This window comes from Carya illinoinensis, chromosome 5 (genome assembly GCF_018687715.1).
Source record: "Carya illinoinensis cultivar Pawnee chromosome 5, C.illinoinensisPawnee_v1, whole genome shotgun sequence".
NCBI lineage: Eukaryota > Viridiplantae > Streptophyta > Magnoliopsida > Fagales > Juglandaceae > Carya > Carya illinoinensis.
The window spans coordinates 17334903-17354198 of NC_056756.1; the positions used below are offsets into that span (position 1 = coordinate 17334903).

Here is a 19296-nt window from a genome sequence, read left to right on the forward strand (position 1 = left end):
AATTTCGAGGACAAAATTTCTTTTAAGGAGGGAAGGTTGTGATATCCTTCATTTCCTTGTGTTTTTAAGTATTTATTTTATTAGTTATTTTATTGGTTCTTTTATTTCAAATTGGTCATTATTATTTTGGCTATAGTATTTTCTTGTTATCATTGCCTAAGTTGTGTAATTTATTTTAATGTATTTTTTCTTTTTATTAATTATTGTCTATTATTTATTAGCTCTTAATTTCAAATTATTTTTATTGTTAGGTTTTACTATATTATTTTACTTAATTTTTGTATTTTTAAGTTATAAAAAATTGTTCTAATCTTTTTTGTTGGATCAGTTTTAAGATCCCAAGATGAACAGCTTGGATTTAAACCCCAAGCCCATTTCCTTTTTTCCCATTTCTTTTCTTTTCCCTCTCTCTCCTCCCTCTCCCCTGCACCTGGCAGAACCCCTTCCCCCTCTAAACCCGTGTGCTTCCTTAGCCCAGCAGCGCCGCCACGCAACCAGCCTAGTCTCGCCGACCACCTAACCGCCAACCCCTCACACCGGCGACCACTCTTCCTATCTAAACCTAGCCCAACACAGCTCCATCCCTCTCTTCATAGCACGCAAGAACCCACGGGTTCTCCTATATGCACCGCCGTGGCGCTGCCCAACGCCACCCACCACCAGCAACTCCCCCTCCCTCCAGTGACTATCGCCTTGGACCCTAGCCACCCCTAGCTCCTCTACCTTCCCCCACACACGAACCCATCTCCCATGGGTTTCTCCCTCTCACACGGCCATAGCGTGGCTGTGAACTAGCCCTGCCACCACATCGGACCACCCGCGACCTCCCTTAGCCTTCTAGCACCTCCCTCTTCCCTCATGCAGCCCGTAGTGGCCTGGAACAGCCATCCCAAACCCTTCCTCTACACGCTCGGGATCTTTAGATCCACCATCGTGCACCGCCACCCACGATCTGCAGCCGACACCACCAGCTCCACAACACTCTCTTAGCTCCTTCATGCCTAGCCTTGACCTCCCCGTAGCTTCCCCTCGATTTTTCCTATCTTGAGACTCATGGCCAGCCCTTGGAAAAGCACTATCTACCGCTGCTCCGCTACTTTCAGCGTCACCCATAGTTTTGTGCATCCTTGATCTTCAAGAGTTGCCTTTCTATTGTTGTAAGTAATTTTCTAAAAAAAATTATTGAGATTTAAATATATTTTTATACTAAGTTTTGTTTTATGCAGTCTAATTGGTTGTGACGGGCCTTCGTCCAAGAAGTGTTGGTTTTATAGATTGTGGTTGTTGTTGGATGTGGGCCTTGGGCTAGATTGGAGGATGGGTTTATTTGTGGAGTTGGACTGTAATTGGTGTATTTTATCTGATGTGCCATGACATCCATTATACCGTTGCATGAATTTTCATGTTTCATGATTGAAAACTAGATTTTCGTATTGAGAAGTGATTTTTGAGTGTATGCATATCACGAACCCAAGTTGAAATGAGGCATTATATTGGTGGAGCTCTTTTGATCCCTTGGGTTGTTGTGGGGCGACAATAGGATTAGACAAGATGGTAACGCTTTCGTGCCAATACCGAGGCCCCTGCTGGCGGGGGTTAAAGGATGCTTGGTCACAAACACGCTAGGTGCGGAGTTGGACATTGCTTGTTACAAAGTCACGCACACGGTCGTTATCCATAGTGTGACGAAGGGTGTCAGTGTATGTGGATAATCCCTAGGGGGGATCATGGTGCATGCGGGATAAATTGATATATTATGCCATTTTCTGGAAAAATAGTAGATTTTTGATAAATGGATATATGGGCCATTTTATGGGAAAGTGGTGGATTTATGTTTGGGCCATTTTCTAGGAAAATGGCGGATTGTATTTAATGGATGTGTTTTGGGCCAAATGGGTGTTTGGTGTGTTTCGGAAAAATGTCATTTTCGAGAAAAATGATGGTTTTGGTCTCATGCATGTTTCATCATGTGCATGCATACATGTTGGTTGTTTTAATATGGTTTTATCTCTTTGATTGTTACTTACTGGGATTCAAAATCTCACCGTGGTATTCCTACCCTACGGTTCCATTTGATGGAATCGTAAATTTTGATGCAGATGATGACATTGAGCGTGAGGGATTGGCTCCGCCGGAGGAGTACACTTTTGCATCACCTCTTTGAGGATCTTTTGCTTTCATGGTTCTGTTTTTAAAATTCTGGTATTTAGTTAATAATATTTTTATTTATCCGCTGTGGTTATTACTGTACACTTTTGCATGTTCACATTAAGCACTTGGTGTTCGGGGTGCGTGACCCATGCTGTCATCATCCCAGTGTCATGATTGCCACCTTTTTGCATGTGGGAGTCGAGGGCACCACAATTTCTTTCTCCTTTCTTCCATTTCCTTGCACTTTGGAAAGGAATCACTATAAGAAACAGCTCCACCTGCAACTCTGCTCCCTAAAAAATTGCTTCCAACACAATTAGCTACCAAGGAATTTGCAGCAAGACTTCACGGGACCTTTTGAACGTTAAAGACGTGTTCTTCTTGAATTTACACTAAACCATAGGCTGCCAATAGAGAAATGATTGAACATCCATATTGGCAACCTAATTTCCTCCTTGAGTCCACTAAAAAATCAACTGAGTTTATAAACCTCAAATAACCCACACAATATGTTAGAGGGAGCTTCAAACATGCTCTTATACAATTGAAACCTACTCTTATATCATCGAAACATACTCTTATACTCCCCAACAATGAAGTTTTGTCGCAATCTAATTAAGGAGTCCATAGGATCATCATATGAACTAGGACTAAATCTAATCAATAGGACTTAAGTCCTCCCAACACCTTAAAGATCCAAAGTCCTCGAGATCTTGAAACCACGTTACGACTTTGCGCTCCATGTAAAGGTGGTAAGTTGTGTTGGTTAGAAGTCCTATGGAGGGCAAAGAATTGGTTGGCTTTGTATAGCCAACTGGAAAGGTAATCACCCTCAAATTTTGGGAATTCGATATGGACTGACTTGAAGTAAATTGCTCTCTAATCCTAGCCTAGATGCTCCCCCCCCCCCCCCCCCCCCCCCCCCCCCCCCCCCTTGGGCCAAATTGTCGTGCATCATCTTCACGTTCGACATACACAAATTGGCCCCTCTTTGAATCTAGTGGAACAAAGCATCGAGAATTTTTCGTGACGAAATTTGATCAACCCTTTAACTATAGTTAGCTACAGATAATGCCAGTCCTGCGATATGCTGTCGTATCACCTCAAACATTTGATTATTCAATTGCTGATTGTTCTCTATTTTCTATGCAAGCTCGCTAATGTATCTTATGTGCTCTTCTTCAACGCAGCTACAGACTCTTGGACATCCTCAAAATGTGCACCCTCAACCATCGTAAAAAAAGATCGAGATCTTCTTTGATATGAGTTTATAATACACCTTAAGAATGAGTAATGCATTCAATTGGGACAATGAATGAGATACGAGAATTTTGACTGAATTACTATTGAAATTGAAAGAGTTTCTTCAAAGGCAACTCTACCTCCTTATACTAACGAAGAGTAAGAAACTACTATAGATGATTCTAGACTATTTTTCCCTTTCCCCAACTACTCTATATATTCTCCCTATAATTCTAACAACTAATTACTAAAAGCATAATTCATTATAGCACCCTAGTAGTGCTCCCGCGCTTCTTCTCTTGTTAAGGTCCTATTTGGAACTTAGACTGAACTAAAATCAACTTAATTCAGTCTAATTTTAAGTTGAATCTAACATCTAAAAACTTAACTCTCAAATTATTAAATTCATCTCAATTCAAAACTTTTTTACATGTAATATCCACAATCTTTTTCAACTAAACACCTCTTTATATGTGGAATATACAACCCTTTTTAACTTCCTATAAATACATTTAAATTCATTTTAACATCTAAATACATCTAAACTCATATTAAGTAGATCTCACAAAACTCACTCCATCATTTCAATTTACTACTATTCATAAATAACTCAATTCATTTTAACTCAGCTCAATATCTAAATGGAAACATGGGACCTAGATGTTGTTTAGCTTGAGATTCCCTTTCCATGAAATGACATCGTCCCTTTAATCAAATCTATTTCCAAAGGCTGCGTGTGCCACGTAACCTTCCTTCTTTTGCCTTCATTTGCGCTATGCCACTTTCCTCTTGTTTCTTAAAGCTTTTACAGATGACTGGTTACAGAAGATCGTCAACCTGGACGACCTCGCTGCTGGCCACAACAAACACAAGATCATCTTGACAGTTAACAAACTACTAGAACGATTAAAACGATCAAACTTTGGTAGAGAAGAACCGGAAAATTTCTCTTTGGCTCCTCAAAAGATTTGAAAACCATCTTCTAACTCCATCTAAAATCCTTGGGTATCTACGCTTCTGAAGGGAAAAAAATAAAAAAAAATAAAAAAAATAAATCATTCTTCAAAAAAGAAAAATGACTTGTACAAACCCCAAATACAGAAACCCCATACAAGCCCTTGTAAAATTGAACCCCACCTAAAAAAGTGTAAAAAAAACTATTCTTGCATGAGCTTATCTAAATGAGACTTGTACCTAGCATTATTCCTTTAAAAAAGCTAAGATAATTGCACATACCTGTTTCTTGTTTTCCATGTACTCTGACGTTGAACTGGGCACATGGCAAAACTGCACTAACAGATACAAAATAGCACCACATCTATCAACCAAAGCTATATCATTTAGTATCATAGACAATGCTTCCAAAACTATGGCCAAGTTTAACACCACGTGGTACACCCTATCATTCAATTGCAAGGCCGTCACAAACTTCTCATATATTGTTAATTCAAAAAGAAGAAAGGAAGAAGAACAGAAAGATAAAGAATAAAAAGAGAACTTGAATTAAACAATATCACCAATCTCTTTGTATACAATCAGAAAAGTCATCCCTCCAACATGTATGCTGGACTTAAAATTACTAATTCTGTGTTGTATTTGCTTGAAGGAGGCCGCCTCTTATCTGTGCAGCAATGTCTTTAACAGCACCTGGTCCATGTGGGATGAAAACGGAGTTGGACTTTGACGATGCACCAATGTCTTTCATAGTGTCAAAGTATTGAGTCACCAGAACCATGTCCATAACATCCTTTGATGTGGTCCCAGGTACATTCTCAGAGAAAGCCAGCACACTATCCCTCAGTCCATCTACAATGGCCTGACGCTGCCGAGCTATGCCAAGTCCAGCCAGATACTTGGACTCTGCATCTCCCTCAGCGCGTTTTATCTGCATTATCTTCTCTGCTTCCGCTTTCTCATTTGCAGCCACTCTCATTCTAGCAGCTGTATTAAAAGAAACAGCAAAAATTATGCAAAAAATTGACTCTAAATGCTGAAGTAGTTGAACAAAGCATCTTTACCAAGTGCTTGTCATGTATATAGAAAATGACATAAATAGTGATTGGTAGTAATGAGAAATGCTACAAGGAAGCCTTATACCACATACCTTCACCTAACTAACATGTGATTTATCATTTTGCCCTTCTATTTAAACACACATATTTAAGTATTAAGATAGAAGGGAAAAAATGACAAATCAAATGTTGATTAGGTTGGGGTGTGTGGTGTAAGGCTTCCATGTTATTTTAGAAATAAAAGGTATGACTCGACCAATTTCAGAAATAAGACCAAAGAGTGCTCAGAAAAATGTCGGTTGCTACAATTTGGAAGTCTTATATTTATAGGAATCCAATCAGAACCATTCTGGCATAACCAAAAAGGTCCTTATCAGTGAAAGAGGGTAATAATTCAGATTTTAACGCTTGATGTCCCCAATCAATTGTTGATAGAAACAAGATTAATATTTTACAAAAATGTAAAAGGTCTACAACGGGTCCTTTGACGGTTTCAATTTTTTTCTGTTTCAAACAAGAACATTCGCCCAATGGATTCAAGTCTTGAGGGAAACAAAGAAAAAGCTCAAAAACAAAAAAAAAAAAAAAAAAGGAAGAAGAAGAAGAAAAGGGAAATAGATACTCCAGTCGAAAAAGGTGGATAAGTTATACCAGCATTTATCTCATTCATTGCCCTCTTTACATGCTCATCTGGTTCAATATCCACAATGAGAGTCTGAACTATCTCAAATCCATATGCTGACATAGCCTGTGTACAAAATTCGAAGATATTAAAAAGAAAAAGATTTCTGTAACTTGACTAATTCTGAACCAAATTAACAGACAGAAATACCTTTTCTAGTTCCTCTTCCACAGCTCTCGCTATATCATTCTTCTGCTCGAAAACAGAATCCAGTTTCAACTTTGGAACACTTGCCCTAATAACTAAATTGATGGTAAGCCTGTTAGTTTCTCAACTTTAATCTCCATATAGTTAAGCTAGAACTCTCTTGAAGGTAGATTAGGAATTTTCAAGATAAAGATGAATATGCTTAGCAGTGACTGAAGTTTTTCACAGCCCCAAAGATATTCTACTGTGCAAATTTCATAACAATGATACAAAATATTTCTTTCTTTCCTTTTTTGTTTCTCTGTGCCATTTGCATTTTGTTCCAGCACAAGCCTAAACCAACACCATTAAACTAGAAAGAAAGACTTCTCAGAAACTTCTTTTCAATAAATCTGGAGACAGGACATGTCATAGTAAAGCATACAACTTCTTAATTATAATTACTAAGACCGAAACAACAAACATGGTAACTTTTGAGGTCAAATCACATATCCATACCATCAAAGACGTAGGATTGAATTTGCCCCCTGGTATTGCTGAGTTTGTAGAAGGCATCTGCAGCCTTGTCTGATAATGCCCGATATTGAATAGAAGCAACGACAGTAACAAAGACGTTGTCCTGACAACATATTTAGATCATAAGCTGCTGGAAAATCACATTACAAAATGGTTTACTTTAATAAAGTTAGATGATGTTGTAGACTAAGATAAATCTGACTGATACACCACAGAAAAATGCTTGTGAAATCCTTTTGTGAGTAACAACCTTAATTAAAAAAAAAAAAAACAAAAGTGGGGCATGTCCATAAGCTGCAGTATTGCAAAGACCACGGTACAGTGCAAAGCAGCATATTTCAATTAAATACTTAATGTGTTGGAAGCCTCTTTAAATTTCATCATCAAGACAATGACCTTGCAGTCTATGACATTTGTCCCTTCCCATAAGAAATGTCTAGGGATCAAGTTGCCATACCCCCAGCCCCCTTACAAAAGAGATGAAGTCACCATCATGGACAAAGAAAAAGAGAGAGAGAGAGAGAGAGAGAGAGAAAAGAGAACTCATGTCCCTCCCTATCTTAGCTCTCGTATGTCCAATGCAAATATTCATACCAATATATTTCACTAACTCCATTACTACTTACAGGCACACATCGAATGCAAAAAGGTACTTTCTAACTTTTTAAGAATACTAACAAATAACATGATGGGAACCAAGGTGGAGCTATCCCTAAAGGTCTTTTGCAAGTTCCAGATGAGATTTTTGGGAAAGCCTTGTATTTTGGCCAATGATTTATTTGGAAAGTTATTATTTTATATCTCACTAGAGTTTCAGAAGTTACTGTAGCATGAACAATGTCGTGCACTTGTAGCCTCATTTGAGAGGTAGACTATATGGAACTTTCATTGTGAGTTGAGTTATCTCTTCTTATTCTTCTTGAACTTTTGAACTTATCAAAGGTAAATCAAAACCTTTGTGACGTTCCTCCTTTGTAATCTGGGTTCTTGATACGGGTTCTTCAACAGATCTAGATTTTAATATAATTTAGGTTCTTGAAACGAGTTCTCATCGGGTCTAGATTCTCCACCCATAGACCTGAGTTTGCTTTCTTGGGTTTGTTTTTCCAATATTGTTGTTGGGTTTCAAAGTAAGTCAATTGGGGTTCACATCATTTGGTATTCAGAGCAAGGTTTCCAATCGGGTGTAATTCTATATTTTATTTATTGCATTTTTAATTCTAAGGCTTCTTTGTTCTAAGGTTGCAAAACGAAACAAAAAAAGTACAGAAATTCATTTTTCCTAGATCTGCCAAATTATTCTATCATTTTGGTTTCGTATTCATCAACATTAGGTGGCTAAATTCCTTGTTTGAGGGCTGCCAAAATTTGCACCATCTATAGGGTTGGAAATTTCTGGGGTTTCTTGCATTTCTAAGTTTGTCAATTGCTTGGAGTATCGTTTCATTGATTCTCTTCTATTTCCTTATCAATTTTTATGTGTTTGAATTCAATTGTTTGATTGTTACAATTGAATATTTCTGTTTGTGATTGAATCGGTGAGAAAATAAAATAAAAGAAAAGAAAATAAAATAAAATCTGAATTTTTATTTTATTTTATTTTATTGAGTTTTATCATCAAAGGGGCTGCACACATCATTATAGTTAGTATCTTGTCTTATAGTTACCATTCCATTCCTATAATTCTCTTGATTCTCTTGTTTTTTTTTTCCTTCTGTCTGTCTCTTATTTTTGTTTATTGGACCTAATTACTAGTTGGGATAAAACAAAGTTGTATTGTCTTAATTGAAGTTCAATTAGTTCTTAAAGAACTTGAGTGAGAAAAATCTTAAGGTAAAAGGCAAGAGAGTGTGAGACTATTGTCTAAAAAAAAAAGCCGATTAAGAGTGAAACACGAGTGGAGTGCCATTATTTGAGTGTGAATACGTAAGGGAGCGTGTGAGGCCTTTTCCACTAACACTTTTTTTGTACAGCACGTACGATGTCTCATAAAAGTGACTGATCACCAAAGGGGATGGCAGATAACTCATTTGTGTTGCAGGCCATGCAACAACATTTTGAATGGTTGAACATGATGTTAGGGGAAGTGAGAGATAAGATAGATCAACAAGATGAAGTAATTAAAAATTTGCATGATGAGAGAGATAGGAGGAGACGTGAACCTAAAAGAGAACATGAGTATGAAGATGAAGGAGATGGTGAGGATGAGGAAGACCTAATGTCTAAAGTTGGGATGGATAGGCATAGAGAAGTTAGGCGTGAAAGAGGATTTAAGGGAAATCCACGGGATCGTGATGAAGTAGATAGGGACCTTGAGAGCATCAAAATGAAAGTACTATCTTTCCAATGTAGAACTGACCCTGAAGTTTATTTAGAGTAGGAGAAAGATAATCGAGCTATAATAAAGGCAAAGACCAAACCACCTAAAGGAAAAGATGAAAAAACTAGCAACAAACCCAAGGTAGCATCCAACCTTCTAGAAATAGAGATATTAAATGCTTTAAGTGTTTGGGTTCGGGGCACATCGCTTTTCAATGTCCAAACAAACGTGTGATGATTATGCGTGACAATGGGGAGGTGATGACTACAAGTGAGGATGATAGTGATGAGACACCCAAGTTGGAGGATGCTAGTGATGATGATGAAGTAGAATACCCCGTAACAGGTGAGTCTCTTGTTGCTAGGCATGCTCTCAAAACACAAATTAAGATGGATGATGCAGAGCAACAGAGAGAGAGCATTTTCTATACTAGATGACACATCAATAGCAAGGTATGTAGTATGATCATTGATGAGGGGAGTTGTATTAATGTTGCTAGCACTACTTTAGTTGAGAAATTGAATTTACCTACCTTGAAACACTCGACCATACAAGTTGCAGTGGTTGAATGATTGTGGGGAGATTAGGGTGGATAGACAAGTGTCAGTTACTTTTTCCATTGGAAAGTGTCAAGATGAAGTGTTTTGTGATGTTGTGCCTATGCATGCTGGCCATATCTTGTTGGGGAGGCCATGACAGTATGATAGGAGAGTGATACATGATGGATTCAAAAACATGTACAGCTTTATAAAGGAGGGAAAAACAATCAAACTTGCTCCTTTAACTCCAAGACAGGTCTATGAGGACCAAATGAAACTGAAAAGTGAGGTTGTTCAAAAAAGAAAGAGTGAAAATGAGAGTGATAAAAAAAGAAAGAGTGAAAAAGAGATTGGGAAAAAAAAAAAAAGTGAAAAAGAAAGAGAGTCTGCTGAGAGAAAAGAAAAGACAAAAGTGAGTTTATATGCAAGAGAGAGTGAGGTTAAGAAAGCTTTCTTAGCAGATCGCCCTATGATTTTTCTTGTCTATAAAGAGTCTTATCTTAATCTTGATGAAACTAACTAGCATCTTCCTAGTTTGGCTGTTTCTTTGTTGCAAGAGTTTGAGGATGTATTTCAAGAGGAAATGCCTAATGAGTTGCCACCCATTAGAGGCATTGAGCACCAGATTGATTTTGTACCCAGAGCTGCTATTCCAAACCGACCAACTTATAGAAGTAATCCAGAAGAGACAAATGAGCTTCAAAAGCAAGTTGAGGATTTGATGAGCAAGGGGTACGTGAGGGAGAGCATGAGCCCATGTGCAGTACCAGTGCTTCTAGTGCCTAAGAAGGATGGGACGTGGCGGATGTGAGTTGATTGCAAGGTGGTTAATAATATCACGGTAAAGTATCGTCATCCCATTCCTAGATTAGATTATGTGATCGATGAATTGCATGACTCATGTATTTTCAATAAAATTGATCTTAAAAGTGGGTACCATCAAATTAGAATGAAAGAGAGTGATGAATGGAAAACTGCTTTTAAGACTAAGTATGGGCTTTATGAATGGTTGGTTATGCCATTTGGACTTACAAATGCGCCCAATACTTTCATGAGATTAATGAACCGTGTCTTACGTACGTTCATAGGCAAGTTTGTGGTTGTGTACTTTGATGATATCCTAGTGTACAGCAAGGACTTAAATGAACATGTTAAACATTTGAGATATGTGTTTAATGTATTGAGATGTGAAAAGTTATATGCTAATTTCAATAAATGTACCTTTTGCATGGAGAAAGTTGTTTTTCTTGATTATGTTGTTAATACAAAAGGTATTGAAGTGGATGAAGAGAAAGTCAAGGCCATTAGGGAGTGGCCAGCGCCAAAGAGAGTCACTGAGGTAAGAAGCTTTCATGGTTTAGCTAATTTTTATCGACGTTTTGTTAAAGACTTTAGCACCATTGCTGCACCACTAACTGAAGTCATTAAAAAGAATGTTGGGTTTCATTGGGGGGCTAATCAAGAGAATACTTTTGCCACTATTAAAGAAAGGTTGTGCTCTGCACCCGTGTTAGCATTACCTAATTTTAACAAAACTTTTGAGATTGAATGTGATGCCTCAAGAATTGGGATTGGAGCTGTTTTGATGCAGGATAGGCGGCCAATCGCCTTCTTCAGTGAGAAGCTAAGTGGGGCATCGCTGAAGTATCCTACTTTTAACAAAGAGCTTTATACTCTTGTTCGTGCATTAGAGACTTGGCAGCACTACTTGTGGCCTAAGGAATTTGTGATCCACACCGATCATGAATCGTTGAAGCATCTCAAGGGTCAAGGTAAGTTGAATAAGAGGTATGCTAGATGGATGGAATACATTGAGACCTTTCCATATGTCATCCGTTACAAGCAAGGTAAAGAGAATATTGTTGCTGTTGCTTTATCCCAGAGGTATGTATTTCTTACTTCTATGAGTGCTAAAATGTTTGGGTTTGAATATGTGAAAGACATGTATGCCGATGAGGCTGACTTTTCTTATGTGTATATGGCATGTGATAAGGCGGCATTTGGTAAGTTTTACAAACATGATGGTTACTTGTTTAAAGAAAACAAACTATGTATGCCTAGTTGTCCTATGCGTGAGTTATTGGTGCGTGAGGCACATGGCAGGGGATTAATGGGACACTTTGGTGTCAAGAAAACCTTAGACATATTGCATGAACATTTCTTTTGGCCTAAGATGAAAAGAGACATCAATCGCATTTGTAGCAGGTGCATCACATGTAGAAAGGCCAAATCTAAGATTTTGCCACATGGGTTATATACACCCTTACCCATTCCTAGTGAGCCATGGATAGACATATCTATGGACTTTGTTTTGAGGCTACCTAGGACAAAAAGGGGTAGAGATTCGATTTTTGTGGTTGTGGATAGATTTAGCAAGATGACACATTTCATTCCTTGCCATATAACAGATAATGCCACAAGCATAGCTGACTTATTTTTCAAGAAAATAGTACGACTCCATAGTGTGCCCAGGAGCATTATTTCTGATAGGGATGTTAAATTCCTTAACTAATTTTGGAAGGTATTGTGGGGGAAATTAGGTACTAAACTCTTATTTTCTACTACTTGCCACCCGCAAACTGATGGTCATACTGAAGTAGTTAATAGGACTTTAACTCAGCTTTTACACACTGTTGTTCATAAGAATTTAAAAACTTGGGAGGATTGTTTCTCATTTATAGATTTTGCATATAATAGGATCATGCATACTACTACTTCATACTCTCATTTCGAAATTGTTTATGGTTTTAATCCACTTACTCATTTAGATTTGATGCCTTTACCTGTTGATGGCATAAGTAGCTTGGATGGACAAAAGAAGGCGGAGTTGGTGAAGTCACTTCATGAGAGGGTACGGCTTCAAATTGCTCGAAAGAATGAAAGGGTTGCTTCCCAAGCCAATAAAGGGCGAAAGCGTGTCATCTTTAAACCAGGAGATTGGGTTTGGGTTCACATGCGCAAAGAAAGATTTCCAGCCCATAGACGAACTAAGTTGCATCCTCGAGAAGATGGACATTTCCAAATTCTTGAGAAAATTAATGACAATGCATATAAAGTGGATCTTCCAGGTGAATATAATGTTTCTGCTACCTTCAATGTTTCTGATCTTTTTCCTTTTGATGTAGATGAAAATTCGGGGTTGAATTCTTTTGAGGAGAGAGGGAATGATGGGAACCAAGGTGGAGCTATCCCTAAAGATCTTTTGCAAGTTCCAGATGGGATAATTACAAGATCAAGAGCCAAGAGGATCAAGGAAGCAATGCAAGAATTGGTGCAATCCACTTGGGATGAAGTTAGGAAGAGCCCAACACTCAAGATGGACTTGAAGGAAGAAGAACCAGTTTTGATCTACTTGATACAAGCTATAGAAGACATGACTTAGAGATAGGACCTGTTGTTGTTAAGGCTTTCAATTTGTTTAAAAGCTTTTTTATTATTAGTTTAGAAGAAGTGGGCTCAAGGATACTTGGCCCACATATGTTTTATTTCTAATGGACTAAGGTTTTTTGGAAAGACCTTGCATTTTGGCTAAGGGTTTATTTGAAAAGTTATTGTTTTATATCTCACTAGGGTTTCAGAAGTTACTGTAGCGTGAACAATGTCGTGCACTGTTCACGCTATAGTACCCGAGGTACTTTCACTTAGGATTTTTGGGGAATGTTTATTTAGACCACTTGTAGTCTCATTTGAGAGGCAGACTATTTGGAATTTTCATTATGAGTTGAGTTATCTCCTCTTGTTCTTCTTGAACTTTTGAACTTATTAAAGGTAAATTAAAATCTTTGTGGCGTTCCTCTTTTGTAATCTGAGTTCTTGAGACGGATTCTTTAACGGATCTAGATTTTAATATAATCTAGGTTCTTGAAACGAGTTTTCATCGAGTCTAGATTCTCCACCCATAGACCTGAGTTTGGCTTTCTTGGGTTTGTTTTTCCAATATTGTTGTTGGGTCTCAAAGCAAGTCGATTGGAGTTCACATCATAACATTACCTTTCTTTGCACATATACCTCTCTTTGCATGCATGAATTTTCTTCACATCAGTGTCAAAACTTCAAAAAACAAATTCAAGAATCCTTGGACCTAATGATAATATCTTATACCTATCATATAATAGTCCATGAGCATGTTCCCAGTAAAGTCCCACAAAGTAAAACAGAAGTAACCTTAAAAGAGTATTTTAGAGAGATAAACAAAAATATATGCAACATACCTTTGTCTTTGTTTCACATCGAACATCTAGCTGCTGCACACGCAAGGAGAGATAGCCAGCTATCTGCTTGCCCAAGATCCAAGGCATAAAGTGACAACCTGGCTCAAGCACATCATCAAACTTTCCGAAAGATTCTATGATGGCTACAGTTGACTGTTCCACTTGAGCACAGCAGAATAGTTGCCCCATTTTTTATCCTACAAAGTACAGTAACAGCTATGTAAATAAATTACAGAATAAAAGCGACTTTTAATGTGTAAACTGATAAGAGAATTAATAAGGTATATAGTCCTCATAGAAGAGATGAAAGAAACAAAAAAAAGTAAATACAAAAATCAAACAACTACTGTGAATAATATATAAGAATACACAAATGTTAAATAGAATTCATTGTAATGTGGGGGAGGGAGAGAGAGAGAGAGAGAGAGAGATTGATTTGCAGACGGTTAGAAAAAGAGAAACAGAAATATTAAAAAATAAATAAAATAGGTGCAAGTTCAGCTGGATGTCTGTATGTGTGTGGTGTGGACCGTGTGGTGTGTGCCGTTGTGCCAACACCAGCCGCACACACCAAATCTATAAACCATAATCAAGTGAATCGGGCTTAAACGTGAAATGTCACTTATATGTCTGTGGTCAAAAAATTTGATTTAGTTAGCAACAAGCTTTTTCCTTTAATATCGATACAGTTAGCTGATCTTACTGTAAAGAAAGGAGAACCATACCTTCAGATAGCCTCAAAATGGGCCCTTAATATTAAACTTGGATCCCATAACTCCAATAGAATGAAATCAATCATATAACCTCTGTCCAAGATGAAAAAGCCAGAAATTGAACTACCATGTTTTCCAAATAAAAACTGGTAAATAGACAAGATCCTTAGAACTAGTTTCTTGGGTGGTTTGGTCTTCCAAGTCTCTTGGCACAAGGAAAAAAGACTGTAAAAGGATAAATGATATAACCTATTTACTCCCGATATCTAAAGAAAAAACTGCTTTCAATCTGATTCTGGTTATTAGAAAGAAAAAATATATCAGAGAAAAAACTAACTGTCCCTGGTAGCAGCAGAACCCAACAATTCTACTTCTTTATTTTTTTTTTTAATGACGGGGAACCACCCCACGGCAAAGCCCTTAGGACTCACCTGTTTAGTTCTCATAGAATAAGCAACAAATTGCCTGGTCATACTCAATGCTAATTAGAAGGTATTAGATGTGTGTATGGCATGTGCGCAACAGAAAACAACATAATGAGTAAAAAAAGAAATATATATTTAGAGATTTCTTAATCAAATTTATAACTAGAGTAGCAAAACGCTAAAGACATACAGTCACTTTTTAACAAATCACACAACAATGATATCAAAGTGAGAACCAAACCAAACATCGACCAAATATATGGTTAGAACAAACAATTTATTTTGCCATCAATGATAGATTAACATTAATAGCAGAGGATTTAAAATCTTTGACTAATCCTAAAGAAGTAAGGCCATAATGCTCGGCCAGGCAATAAGTCAGAACCATCCAAACCATATCAAAAAGCCTAGCAATTAGATTGCGAATATAGAATAATACGCAACAATGAAATTCATACTGTTAATGCTGCTCTAACTATGAGACAATAAACGGGCCAAACGCAATATTTCTCCCTTCGGACAAAAATAATATATTCATCCTAAAGCCAATGCTAATTAAAAATCATGGGTTGAGATAACTTAGAAAAATAAAATAAAAAATAGCAATCTTCACCTTTATTGCAGAGAAGAAAGTCCAAGCCCAGCTCAGAGGCAAGGGATGGAAAGAACACGAATGTTTTCAAATGTAAAGATGAAAAAGAAATAGCCAGTCGTGTAGAATTCTTTATGCAAGTTCTAATCTATAGAGTTATAAAAACAGGCATACGACCAATTCAATACAAAAGTCAGGAAAAGCGTGTAGAACAAGCAAAAATAGACAGATTAGAATGTGCAAGGCTATCAATAAATTGCGTAACCCTTACGATGATCCACAGCAAAAACGATTAAATATGGTAGCACTGTAGCAAGGCATACCCAACTACTCAAATTTTCCAAGAAATATGTCGTAATCTTGCTCTCGTTTCACTGTGATAAATGTACATATAAGCAAAGAAGGAAGCGAAGAGTAAATTTACATACATACATACATATATATCTATAAATATATATATATATATATATATATATATCGAGTAAATTTACATACATACATACATACATATATATATCATGGAATGCATCAAAATTGACAAGCAGCAGAGACTCTTCGCTCACCTCGAGAGATAAAATGGGATTCAGCAAATCGGAATGGAGTATAAAAACCGGGAAAGACGACGAGACGCTGCGAGAAGCAACAAGGATACGGTCATATGAGCGTTTTCCGAAGACTCCAAGAAACGTTTTTCAAGCTGTTATTTTTCGTAGCTGGTTCTTTTTAAAGAAAAAATATTTTCTTGAATACGCTGAATAAAATAATAATTTAATTTAAAAACTTAAATTTTAAAAATCAAATGTTATTATTTAATGAACGTGAATAGTGTGATATATACACAAACATAAAACTAAAATAACTCTTTTGAAAAAATAAAATATAATTCTAAAGATTAATAAGTAATTAGAGGTGAAAGCCAATCAGTCTGGACTAGAGAAACTGATCAAACTGGATCAGGTCAATCTCGATCCAAGGATTTCTCAATTTTCAGTCTTCAGTCCAGTCTTGGAGTGGGGTTTTCTTGGACCGGACTGACCGAATTGGGAAAATATATAAAATCTTAAATAATTAATATTCTATTAATTAACTAATGCATATTATCAATTAACCTATCACCAATTTACTATTAACTAATTACTAACATCTAAATTTATGATCTAATTAAAGTTATTAGATAAATTTTTTATAAAATACCTAAGTTGTAAATAAATATCATAATTTAATTATTTATGCTTCATATACAAAATGTAAAAAGTTTAATATAGTTCATTATGTATTAACTATCATAATATATTGATATACTCTAAGTTAGTAACATAATAGCAATTTACATCATCAATATAATTATAATTAATTATTTTTTTAATCATTTAATTAAATAATCCACATCGAATAGTTTACTTAATTTTAATTTTATTAATTTAAATAATTTTTTTATTAATTTATGTGTCAAAAAGATAGAAGAAACGCCGTAGGGGTGGCAATATGTTACACGACCCATTAACCCAACACGAACACAACACGATAATAGCGGGTTAGGGTTTAATCTTAACGGATTCGGATCAAAATGGGTTGACCGTTAAGACACTATTGCTTAACGGGTTGATAACAGGTCAACCCGTTATGACACGTTAAAAAAGTTAAAGTTACAATTATACCTTTATACCTAAAAGTAAAATTGTTAGAATTTCAATTTCAATATTTTATTGTTTAGATTGTAATTTTGTACTTGTAATTAGCTATATAATTTTTATAAATATTGTCATTTTAAAATTTATATAAAATTATGTTAAATTTAATCAGGTTAAACGGGTTAATTTCGAGTCTATTCAACCTATTTACATAAACAGTTTGAACGAGTAGTATTGTGTCGTGTGAACCTATTTCGTAATATTCACTAATGAGTCAAAATGGATTGACACGACACAACTCGTTATGTTAATAGGTCATGTTAGGGTTTGAGATTTTGACATGATAAATTTAACCGGTCGGGTTAGAGTTGAGCTATATAGTATAATATACATGTTTTGACACAATACGAACATGACCCGTTAATACGATTTGATACCCCTAAGAAACGGCGTCGTTTAGGGTAAAATTGCACCGTTTAGGTCTAGTGGGAATGGAAACTTAAACTGAGTTGTATGAAACGGCGTCATTTCACGCCACTCGGGGTTTTTTTTTTTTTAAATTATCTGTATGTTGAAATGGTGCCATTTAAAGTTATTTTCAATCCAAACGACAACATTTCAATCACCGTTCTAACCCCCCTCCCTCGGGATTTGCTTTCATTCCCTTCAGCTCTCAGACACTCTCAACCTCACAATTTCCAAAAGGAAAAAAACCTTAGTCCCTCCATTCCGTCGCAGTTTCGCAGCCTCGCAAGGCCTCCCCCCACCATTCCGTTACAAGGCCTCCTCCATTGTGTATGCATCTTTATTATTATTATTATTATTTGCTTAATTGATGCATCTGCTAGAGTCTAGACTGTGATTGAATATCAAGAATAGACATCTACAACCCCTTTCTTAATTATATGTTTGAATTGTAGAGAATTTGAAAAGAAGAAAAAGCTTGACAATCGAATCTGATTTAAATACAGAGAACATGATGAATGTGTCAATTTTTCTCAAATGATTACTGATGATATGTTAACGAGCCTTCGATAATAAAATAACAATGATAAATTTTTTAAGCATTCTCGAATTCAAGAAAGGCATCAAATTCACACAATATATTGTAAGATGACTCCTCGATTAAAAATAGAAATAAATAAATCAATCAATCAAAGCATTGTTAATTTTTTTAAATAAAATAATATGAGAACTATTATAGATATAAAGAGATTAAATAAAAATAAACATATAAATTAATGTGATTTCACGTGATGCGTTAAATCTAATTTATATTAAAAATAATTTTATAATCCAACTTACTGCATCAAGTCATATTAGTTTATAAATTTACTTTTGTATAATCTCTTTGTTAGTAAAATATTTCTCATACATATTATTCGATTGTTTGGTTACAAGCCATCTGGATTGTAATCAATTTTGAGTGGGCCCATCTAAACTATTTCCAATGCTATCCCAAAATCCTATTTATTTATTTATTTTTTCTTAAAAAAGAAGAAGAGATTAATCAACATAAACACATATTGTTGGATCATAAATCGTGGATTATAATTTTTAGTTGCATGCATTTATGATTTATTTTATATATATATATATATATATGAACTATATTGACCTACGAATAGAAGTTGGAAATCAAAGCAACTAAAAATTAAATGGCCATTTTTGAGTTGCAAGGATCATCAGGTACGTCCTAGCTAGCAAGATTGACAGAATCAATATTGATTTATTTATCTGATGCCTCTCGCTCTCCAGGGACCCAATTAATGCCTTTGTTTAAACATCAAAGGGGCAAATTAAGGCGCATGCACAAACATACTGATCCCCATTAATCCTACACACACGAGTACGTACATATACATACACATACATATATGTGTGTATATATATATTTGTATGTATGTGTGTGTGAAATTGTGGCAAACAGCTCACTGTTTTTATATAGATGAAACAAATCTCGAATTCTCTACTTCAATATAAGCTTACTGTTTTTAATATTATATATAGCTGGTATTTAGAGAAATGCTTTGACATTGATATCTGATCCACATGGAGACTTGGAGTTGTGTTTGCTGTTTGGTGAAGAAAGCTGCGAGGAGATCAAGTAGTGTT

General features: G+C 36.0%; 1 protein-coding gene across 6 annotated transcripts; it reads right to left on the bottom strand.

The window, feature by feature from the left end:
* Positions 1–4872: 4872 nt before the first annotated feature.
* LOC122311940 (hypersensitive-induced response protein 1-like) lies at positions 4873–16254 on the bottom strand. Of its 6 annotated transcripts, none has more exons than XM_043126722.1 (6): positions 16114–16254; positions 13821–14017; positions 6733–6853; positions 6238–6329; positions 6057–6153; positions 4873–5334 (listed from the first exon to the last, which is right to left on the bottom strand). In XM_043126722.1, exons 2-6 carry the CDS (start codon positions 14007–14009, stop codon positions 4973–4975), a joined length of 861 nt encoding a protein of 286 aa, XP_042982656.1. In that variant the 5' UTR covers positions 14010–14017; positions 16114–16254; the 3' UTR covers positions 4873–4972. The 6 variants fall into 6 exon arrangements, with proteins under 6 accessions (XP_042982656.1, XP_042982659.1, XP_042982658.1 ...); XM_043126725.1 differs by lacking the exon at positions 16114–16254 and adding an exon at positions 16058–16113; XM_043126724.1 differs by lacking the exon at positions 16114–16254 and adding an exon at positions 15822–15963.
* Positions 16255–19296: the final 3042 nt, after the last annotated feature.